Source organism: Drosophila persimilis, unplaced genomic scaffold, assembly GCF_003286085.1.
Source record: "Drosophila persimilis strain 14011-0111.01,24,50 unplaced genomic scaffold, DperRS2 tig00003933-arrow-pilon, whole genome shotgun sequence".
Taxonomy (NCBI): Eukaryota; Metazoa; Arthropoda; class Insecta; order Diptera; family Drosophilidae; genus Drosophila; species Drosophila persimilis.
The window spans coordinates 1,079,728-1,090,839 of NW_020825706.1; the positions used below are offsets into that span (position 1 = coordinate 1,079,728).

The 11,112-nt window shown below is 43.3% G+C and overlaps 1 protein-coding gene across 1 annotated transcript; it reads left to right on the plus strand.

Moving 5' to 3' along the window:
- The first annotated feature begins 4,530 nt into the window (after window positions 1–4,530).
- Window positions 4,531–7,152, plus strand: LOC6594077 (probable aconitate hydratase, mitochondrial). The gene is made up of 2 exons (XM_002019701.2): window positions 4,531–5,706; window positions 5,756–7,152. Exons 1-2 carry the CDS (start codon window positions 4,588–4,590, stop codon window positions 7,007–7,009), a joined length of 2,373 nt encoding a protein of 790 aa, XP_002019737.1. The 5' UTR covers window positions 4,531–4,587; the 3' UTR covers window positions 7,010–7,152.
- Window positions 7,153–11,112: the final 3,960 nt, after the last annotated feature.

The window sequence follows — 11,112 nt, forward strand, 5'->3', positions numbered from 1 at the left end:
TCGTCGTCGTCGTCGTCGTCGTCGTCTGGCTCTATGCTTTTGCTCCTGCTCCTGGACTGGACTTTTGGGAATATTATTGAAAAGTTTTACCGCAAGCTGTGCTGAGGCCGAGAGAGGCAGAGAGCCAACGAGCCGTCCCAGAACACCAAAAACAACGAACGTATTGTTTCCACTCTCCGCACACACAAAAAAACTGCTGGGGAATAATAAAAAAAGGTGGAGGAGGAGCAGGAGGAGCAGGAGGAGGATAAGGCAGAGAAGGAAGAAGAAAGCGAGCGAACGAGGATTAAAAATTTTTGCCAGAGTCCAAAAAGTTTCAGTTTTGTTGCAACTTTTTTGGCCGCCACCGACACCACAGCAACGGCAGTGGCAGTGGCAGTGGCAGTGGCACCAGGCAGCCACACCTACTATTTCTAGTACTTCTTTTACTCCTTTATTCCTACTCCTACTCCTTTTTCTACTGCTACCCACTCCCCTATCTATGGCTCTTCTACATATGGCCATAGCCCCCCCACACTGCTCTCCCTCCCTCTCCCTCTCGCTCTCTCACTCTGCGGGCAGTGCATAAATTTTCACAGCAATTTTCGGGGCATTCGCCAGTGCTTAATCAGACAACAAGTCACTAAAGAGGCGCATAAGGAGGCAGCAGGCGAAAAATTGGGACATATTTAGTGCGAAATCTAGGAAATACCTTAGGGAAATATTTTAGGGAAAATATTTCGATTGGAGGGAAATACATAGATAATACAATACAATAAATTCATTAGATACAAAAATAGACAAATTTAGATTAAGATTTTAAAATATTTAATGATATAAAAGTATTACAATAAATAAATAATAAAAAATATATAAATACATGCATATATATAAAAAAAAAATAATAAAAATATTTAATATATAAATATATCTATATAAAATAAATAAATAATAAAAACAAATATATATAAAATAAATAAATATATAGTGGCTATATATTTTGTTGGAAAACATATCGATTTGGCACAAAGGATTGTTAGACATTTTCATGCATTATCCCATAAATTATTTATTTAATTTTATTATTATATATGTAATTAATTTGAAGTTAATGGCAATTGCGAAATACCTCAAAATTCGTGTTTCAAATCGTATTATTCAGTCAGAAAAACAATCAATGGCTCAAAAATGTTGAAAACTTTGAAAGAATCCAGTGGAATAAATAAATAAAATAATAATAAATAATCAAAAGCCATGATTAATACCAAACTCTGTTCAAAAAAACAGTCCAATCGGTCTTTTTGCCCCTAATAATGGTAGTTCCTCTCACATTTCTAGTAATTTGTGGGACCAAAAATAGTCCTGTATCTATATTAGGGGGTAAAAAATACACTTAATGCCCAAGACATGTCCTAAAACTAATAATTCGAATATTATACAGTATAATAGAATTTTAGGAAATAAATAAAAAAAACAAGAAAATATCTAGAAAGAGTTTGAAAGTTGTATTGAAGTTTATATTGGGTTCTATCTATTCTATTGGAATAAAAATATATAAATCCTATTTTAAAGTAAATTTTGGTGTTGATTTTAATCGACTTCCAAAAGACTTTTGGCCAAGTTTACGGCAAACGATTTCGATTTCCCCTCATAGATTATATAGTGTTTTCCAATCAGGTTCGGCAATCCCTGACGCTTATGTCCTGCAAGTAATAGCCAGGTGCTTGGATGCTTACACTTTTTTTTCCTACACGTAATTCGTATTTTCTGTGCCGCTGGCGCTGGCAATAAGTTCTCCATTATTTATGGGAAAAGTTCTATTGAGGAGCTGCTCTAAAGCAATAATTTAAGCGAAAAGCGAATCCGATACCAAACTAGAGCTCAAGGCCGGGCCATGCCATGGCGTGGGTGAAACGCAAATATATTTAAGCTAATTGCATTTTTTTTCAGCTCTCTCTTTGAGAGATACACAAGATGACCAATCGAATATTCCGATGGCAAATGACAGCGCACTAAATGTGTGTTTTTGGAGATGAAATTTGCACAACCTTGACATTTTCCACCCCTCCCCTCGAGTACAGCCCCCGGAGCAGAACAAGCAACAAATCCATCAATTATACAGAATCATAATCAACGTTCGACAACTAGAACTGGAACACTCCTCGGCAAGGCAAGTGTAGGAAAAGTTTTGTGCGGTCCTGGGCCCCAAGTAGTTGCCAATCAATTTTTGGGCCTCTACTGCACAGAGACGGCCATCAACCATTGACCATCGGCAGCAGCTTTTGGTTGGGAGGAGGGAGCCATGTGGGGTGGGGGTGGCCATCGTCAATGGCATTGTGGCAAACAGGCACGTCGATTTCAATTGAATGTGGTGTGTGCGGCGGCCAACTACCGTTTGGTGCCATGTCCGTTTGTCCATTGTCCGTGTCCCATTGTTCAGGGGGAGGGGGGAGACAGGTCCTGCACTTGCACCTCATCCTCAGCTTCAGCACAGTATACTGAGCACAGTATATCGTCGTCCATTATGACACGCTGCCAGCGCTGGCAAACACAATCACAGGATGCAGAGGGAAGGGGCAGAGACGGTACGTCCTTTGCCTCTGCTTCACTTGCAGCAGTTGACACTTTTGTAGCCCCTGCACTGGTGCACACACACACACACACACACCACACACACAAAGTGAACGACGCGTTGTCCTTCTGTTTGTCACTTGCCCAGTTTGCTGCTAGTCCGTCAGTTGGCCGTTGGCCTATGTGCCCATCGATGGATCCACCAGGTCGGTCTCGGCCTCCGATTCAGTTGCAACATCAATTCCGTTGACATGTCTCTGTCCCTCTCTCTCTCTCTCACTCTCACTCTCTCTCTTTGTGGCAACAAATACTCATGGCAGTAGGATCTGAGGTTATTCCAATTAATGGCTTAGATTAAGGTTGTAATGGCACTGGAACGTGTTACAACTAAATTTATTTCAATACAATTATTGGGTGTCTGCCTTACACTTTCCCTGGAATTTATTTAGGGTTAAGTTTTACTAAATAATGGCCTCGATTTGTGGCTTAAAAATCAATTAAAATAAGGGAAGAAATGGTTATTAAATAGGTGGATATTTCTGTCTCTGATATTTGTTTTTATTATATGATTATATCCATATCGAAAATTATTTCGGATTTATTAAAAGGAAAATATTGTTTTAATTTATTTTACCTTCCAGAAAATGTAATCTAAAATATTTGTTCGATTTTATGCTTCCTCCCAGAAAGGAAGGGCACAAATATATATTCTTTATATTTCGTATTTCTATAAAAAAAATACAAATTAATTCTTATAATGCACAACTTTATGAGAAAACCAGGGAAAAGGTAAATATTTATTAACCAAAATTGTTTGTAATCGAATTTAATTTACTTTCGCTGTGACAGATCTCTCAGGATAACCCAGTAAAAGTTTTTCAAAGAATCGTAAATATCTTCAGTTACTAATAAAAAAATTAAATAAATTATTTTCAAAGATTTCTGAGTAAAAGTTATTAATATGCCGTTCTGTTATTCTTAAAAATGTATGCCTTTACAAAAAAATAAAATTAAAATACAAGCACAAAAACTCCACAGCAAAGTAAAGTCCCGTTTGGTTGTTTGTTGAAATTATTCAATGTGGTCCGCACCCGCAACGCGCTCTATTTTCTGGTCCTATTTCGTTCTCTCTCTCTCAACAAATAGCGGAATAGCGGAGCACTTTACTCTCGCTCTCACCAAATACGCTATGGAGTTTTTGTGCTTGCATTTTAATTTTGCAAGAGGCGCCTGAGAGAGCAGAGCGGGCGTCAATCTCGGCATCGTGGGAAAAGCTTGCTGTTGTTGTTGCTGAGAGCGTGAGTCAAAGCTAAGCCGCAGTAAAGCTTATTGTTGTTGCTGAGAGCAAAAGAGATTAGGAATGGCATGACGTATGTATGCAATGCGTTTGCTTTTCAATGCAATGAAGACACGATCGTTCGCGTCCATCGGGATACAGAAAACCACAACAATTCAGGCGCACGGACACCCAGCCGCTCCCAATTATGGTTGTTGTAATAAATAATAAAAGAGAGCAGCGGATGGAAAGTAATTGGGCGAATGCAATGAAGATCAAGACATAAAACAAGTTATGACTGAATGTAGGGGATGAAGGAAGAGGTTTCTGATCCATATTTATTCTTTATATCTTATTTTATTATTTTTATTTTATTTATTTATATTTTAAATATTTAAATTTACAATTTACTTTTATTTATTATTTATATGTGTATATATATTTTTTAAATATATATTCGTTATATTTCGCACTTCTCTAAAAAGAACACAAAAATGAACTCCTAATTTTTGTTCCATTAAAATTGCATTGATATTCAAATCTAGTTTGCATTTCCACAACACTTTTACTTCCCCAAAAAAAAAACATTCAACACAGTTACACATTTCTTTCCAAAAACAAAGTACACCTAGGATTTAGCAGCTGTTTTCCACGAATGATTGAAACTCCCTGAACATTCAGTTACTCCAATCACACAAACAGCACAACAATACAGGTCAACAAACAGTTCACACAATTTCCGAATAAAATTGTGTAAAGTTATGAAAAAACCACAGCTGTGCCGCCTACTGTGGGCGCGGCGTATCCATGTGAGCCCAAATCCCGTCTGGCAAAAGGTGCCAATGTCCAAGTTCGAGAAGGACGACTTTTTGCCGTACGCGAAGCTGGCGGGTGCCTTGAACTGCATCAAGTCGCGTCTCAAGCGACCGCTGACCCTCTCCGAGAAGGTGCTGTACTCGCACTTGGACGAGCCGGAAACGCAGGACATCAAGCGGGGTGAGTCGTATCTGCGGCTGCGTCCCGATCGTGTGGCCATGCAGGATGCCACCGCACAGATGGCCCTGCTGCAGTTTATTTCGTCGGGCCTCAAAAAGGTGGCCGTTCCGTCGACGGTGCACTGCGATCATTTGATCGAGGCCCAGGTCTGCGGCATCGAGGATCTGGCCCGCGCCAAGGACATGCACAAGGAGGTGTACGATTTTCTGGCCAGCGCCTGCGCCAAGTATGGCCTGGGCTTCTGGAAGCCCGGCAGCGGCATCATCCATCAGATCATCCTGGAGAACTATGCCTTCCCGGGGCTCCTGATGATCGGCACCGACTCGCATACCCCCAACGGTGGGGGCCTGGGCGGCCTGTGCATTGGCGTGGGCGGTGCCGATGCCGTCGATGTAATGGCCAACATTCCGTGGGAGCTCAAGTGCCCCAAGGTCATTGGCTGCAATCTCACGGGCAAAATTAGTGGCTGGACATCGCCCAAGGATGTCATCCTGAAGATGGCCGAAATCTTGACCGTCAAAGGGGGCACTGGGGCCATCATCGAGTACCACGGCAGTGGCGTGGAGTCCATCTCGTGCACAGGAATGGCCACCATTTGCAACATGGGGGCGGAGATTGGGGCCACCACATCGCTCTTTCCGTTCAATCAGCGTATGGCCAAATATCTGTGTGCCACCGGCAGGGGCGAGATGGCTGCGCTGGCGGAAAAGTACCAGAAGGAGCTCCTAACGGCAGACAAGGATTGCAAGTACGATCAGCTGATCGAAATCAATTTGGATACTCTGGAGCCCCTGGTGAATGGACCCTTTACCCCGGATCTGGCTCATCCCATCAGCAAATTGGGAGAGAACTCCAAGAAGAACGGATATCCCATGGATATAAAGGTAGGCAGACGATGTTTTTAGGTGACATTTAATAGCGATAGTTTTGTAGGTTGGTCTAATCGGCTCCTGCACCAATTCCTCGTACGAGGACATGGGCCGCTGTGCCAACATCGCCAAGGATGCCCTCAGTCACGGCCTCAAATCGAATATACCCTTTAATGTGACGCCAGGATCGGAGCAGATCCGCGCCACCATCGAACGGGATGGCATGTTCGAGGTTTTCGAAAAATTTGGCGGCACTGTGCTGGCCAACGCCTGTGGCCCGTGCATCGGCCAGTGGGACCGCAAGGACGTGAAGAAGGGCGAGAAGAACACCATCATGACGTCGTACAATCGCAACTTTACGGGCCGCAACGATGCAAATCCTGCCACCCATTGCTTTGTGACCAGCCCCGAAATGGTCACGGCTCTGTCCATTTGCGGACGCCTCGACTTCAATCCCCTCAAAGACGAACTGCAGGGTACGGACGGCAAGAAGTTCAAGCTGAAGGCACCCCATGGCGAGGAGCTGCCGGCCAAGGGCTTCGATCCGGGACAGGACACGTACACGGCTCCACCGGCCAGCGGTGATGATGTCAAGGTGGTCGTCGATCCCAAGTCCGAGCGCTTGCAGGTCCTGGCCCCCTTTGAGAAGTGGGACGGCAAGGACTATGTGGATTTCACGGTACTCATCAAAATCAAGGGCAAATGCACCACCGATCACATCTCGGCGGCGGGGCCGTGGCTCAAGTATCGCGGCCATTTGGACAACATCTCCAACAATCTGTTCATCGGCGCCACCAACGCGGAGAACAACGAGATGAACAAACTGAAGAATCAGAAGTCGGGCGAGTATGCCGCCGTTCCGGCGGTGGCACGCGACTACAAGGCCAACAAGATCAAGTGGGTGGCCGTGGGCGAGGAGAACTACGGCGAGGGCTCGTCGCGGGAGCATGCCGCCCTGGAGCCGCGCCACTTGGGCGGTGTGGCCATCATTGTCAAGTCGTTTGCCCGCATCCACGAGACGAATCTTAAGAAGCAGGGCATGCTGGCCCTGACCTTTGCCAATGCCGGCGACTACGACAAGGTGAAGCCCGACAGCAAGATCTCGCTGCTGAATCTCAAGGATCTGGCCGCCGGCAAGCCCGTCGACTGTGAGATCAAGAACGGCGGCAGCTCCGACAAGATACAGTTGAATCATTCGTTTAACGATCTCCAGATCAAGTGGTTCCAAGCTGGCAGTGCCTTGAATCTGATGAAGGAACTGGCCTCCGGTGGGGGCAAGGGTGACGGCAAGGGCAAGGGTGAAGAAAAGCCCAAGTAGAAACCCAACACCGACTTCTATGGGCCATGGCTTCAAGCTTTTAATTTATCGTTTTTCCCATTCAATTTTTACGTATACACATATGGCATTAGGCCTGATTGGTTTCTCTTTTATGGAACCCCGTTTTAAATATGATAATACAAAATTATATTTGAGAAATTAAAAAATATATACAATATATTAACAAAAAAACATCGATGAATTTATTATTGCAGAAGGGATTACCTCGATAAAAAGCAACAAAAATAAAATAAGAAAATTTTGCATATAAGAGAGAGAGAGAGAGACGAAAATATAAAAGCATGTTTAAAATCTTAAGAAAAGCCAAACAATTAATTTAACTCACCTTTTCATTAATATTTCCCCAAAGATTATTGATCTTTTCTATCTCTCTGCAATTATTCCTCTTCAATTTCTTGCAGTCGTTTAACGCTTTTCTTTCTCGGCATTTGCTCCGTTTACCCACGACGTTTCCGGAATAACGACGAAAGAAATACCCGACAAATGGAAAGATTTCTCTAGCACACGCAAAACAAAAAATATTCCACTGCTTTCACACAATTTTCATATTTATACTCCATTTTTTCCTTTTTTTACTCCGATCTGCTCCTTTTCTGCGCATCGCTGCCACACTCTTTAACAAGCAAATAAAACCACATTAATTAAAGGTTAGGCAATAGAAGCATCACTCTCACGCTGCTTGCATAATTTGCTCAAATGCAGGGCACACTTCAAGATAGAGAGAGAGAGCGCAACCTCGCCAAGATTTGCAAAGCGCCACCTCTCCTGCTTCGACAGTTTGAGCTAGAGAGCTGACGATTTGCGCTCGCTCTTTCTTTTATGCTTCTTTTTCGCTGCTGAAGTCGGAACACACATTGCAGAGCATCACGTGACCAAACGAAAACAAAGAAAAAAAATTAGACACCTCAGGGTTTGCTGGAACTGAGCGGTGATTTTTTTGATTTTAAAACATGAAAAAAAATAATTACTGCATCAAATAATATGTTTTTTATGTATCACTTCACTTTTTGCACTTCTCTGCTTATATCGCCTCGCCACGCCATTTGCCGCCTTTTTGATCGCCGATCGCCTCGCCACGCCTTGCCCTTTGCCGCCTTTTTGCCCTTGCCTTTTGTATGCCATTTTTGTTTGTGGACCGCCTTCGCACATTTTTTTAGCCATTTTCAATGTTTAATCAGTTCACCACAACACTTCACTTCACTTCACTTTTTGCACATATTGCCGCCTCTTTCCATCGCCTCGCCCCGCCAGGCCTTTTGCGCCTTTTTCGCTCGCCTTTTGCCGAATTTTTCGCCTCGCCTTTTGTATGCCATTTTGCCTGGTGGATCGCCTCGCACTTTTTCTTACAATAAAACACTTTTCTTGTAATTTTCAATGTTTAATCAGTTTTTGCACATCTCTTGCATATATTGCCGCCCTTTTCCCACGCCGATCGCCTCGCCTTTTGCCTTTCGCCATGCTGATTTTCTTACACTGAAACACTAATTTTGGCCATTTTCAATGTTTAAACACTGCACCTCAACCCTACACTTCACTGCACAAAGACGCGACACTTCTTTCCATTTGATTTACCGAATTAACCCGTTTTTCACGGACCGAAACGCGGAGCTGACCTCTGAAGTGGTCGGGGGCGGGGAAAAAACTACGACGGCGATGCAGATGCGTGGCCGGCTTAGCAGACGTTCGTTCCATGGTTTCGTTTCTCATTCCCACGCTCTCTCACCTGCATCTGTTCCTAATTTTTCTCTTATTGGAATTGCTCGCTCTGCTCTTCCTCTCTACCTCTACTAATGCAAAGGCAGATCGAAAGTTTGTGTGGCTGTGGTCACCTCTTCATGTGAGAGAGTGAGGGGGAGTTAATGGGTGACTGAGTGTGTCGCTTATTAAATGCTCTCTTGCTGCTGCTCGCTGCTCTCGTGTTCTTATGGCTCTGCTACTGCGAAATGAAAGCGACAGTTTCGGTTCCTCGTCTCCCTCTCCCGTTCATACTGCACGAGACGAGATCGAATCTTCTTCTTCATCTCTTGCTTAAAATGAAATCGAAAGTGTGTGTGGCTGTGCGAGTGTTCTATTGAGGGGGAGGGAGTGAGTTACAGAGGCCTAGTGACCCGCTCATTCCATGTTCTCTTGCTGCTTCTCTCTGCAAATTGCTCTCATATTTGACATTCGATTCTGCTCTCGTGCTGCTATTGCGCTGCTGCTGCGAAATGAAAGCGACAGTTTCGTTCTCCCTTTTCTACTGCAAATGAGGTGATCTAATCTTTCTGCTTCTCTCACATAAAATGAAACCGAAAGTGTGTGGCTGTTGGTGGGAGCGAGACGGAGAGTGTTAAACTGCAGTGTGGCTGCAGAATGAAATATAGAATCTAACTGAGAATGGAAATTAATTGAAAAATGGCAAAACCAAACCGCACATTCACCAAAAATGTAAATTCATGTTGTTTTCTTCCTTTATCATCTTTTGAAGGCTTCCCCAATCCAATATGATAAATTACTTGCCTTTGGTGACCTCCAGCGAACTCAAATTTAAGTCATTTTGATATATGTGAAAGTTAAACCAATTATCCCTCAAATATATCATGGCTTTGCCCGCATAGAAGCCAAAACTACAGAAATACTATACGTGTATAAACCAAATACATTTAATGGGGGAAAAACTTTAATGCCAAAAATGGGACAGAACGAAAATGCCGAAAAACTAAAACCGAAATAATTCAAAACTAATTAAAATCCATTTAAAATTGCACACACAGCCTGCAATGCAGAAAAATAATAATAAATTTTCCGACTTAAGCCAACTTTTTCCTGGCAAATGGCAGAGGGGACCAGAGAGAGATAGAGGGTGAGAGAGAGAGAGAGACAATAAGCGACGCTTATCAACGGTGCCAACCGAAAACTGTCACATGCATTGTCATTGTCACAGGAGCAGGGAGCAGAGGGAGCGGAGAGCAGGAAGGGGGATTTCTGAAGAGGGACACCAGAGGCAGAGGCTTGTGCCATATTTGCATCTCTCTCTGCCCCTCTCTCTTGCTCTTTCCCTTTGCTCGCTCTCTTCTTCTGCATATGTGGGCGTATGTGAGTTGGCATAGAAAATTATTTGCTACTTTTAATTAGTGCCAAAAAGTCATTCACAAAATCCAGAGTGCGAAAGAGAGAGATTCGGTGAGGGCAGGGGAGAAAGAGGAAGAGGTGGAGCCACCAGTGCCACAAGTTCAACGAGCAAATACAAAAATGTGTCCATATGTCTCTCTCTCCCTCTCTCTCTATATATGTATCTCTCTCTTTCGGCTTGTGCCACTGCTTTTTGTGGCCATATTTGCACAGGCCTCTGAACCGAACAGCAACTACAGTGCGTTTCAGCACCATAATCAACAAGGAGCTAAGATTATTTAAATCATATAAGAAATTTGTGTAAAGAATGTGGGGAAAACCAAATGGTGCTAATATTTAGACCAAGGGATACCCTTTTACCTGAACTTTGAGAAGTTTAGACAGTGTAAATTAAGGAAAGAATGCTATTACAATGAGAGGAATAGAGGAAAAGATACTTTAGTGCCTATAAGACGTTCTGTCATGAATCACCATTAATTATAGCTCTGTTCTGGCCTTTAATGGGTATTGGATTAGTCTTATATTCGATGAGGAGGTAGATAACAGCTGTATGAACAGATCTAGCATGTAATAACTCTTTAACTGGAAATCTGTACAAGCTACAGCGTCATACAGAAGCGTCCCTCGGTCGTTACTCCTTTTCTGCCAGAAATAAGCTCCTAAGAAGCTTTATCTTAATGCCATTTGGTGTTCTAGTAAATCCTACTAAATCTTAGCACTCTTTTTACTGCCATGAACCGCACTGTCCCCACAGCTAGCCACAGCCCCAATCAAAAGCGGCATAGCACAAAAAAAATTATAGCAATTTTGTTCTGCCTAAAACAGAAAATGTTCAATTATTAACTCGTAATGGTAGGATGTTGCCTGTAGGTCGTCTGTGTGCCACATAGAGAGTGGGGCACAAGGGGGGAGGGTTGGCTGGGCAGGGGCTCGGAAGCCATTGTAGGTCCAGAAGTCAGGCTAAGCTTTCG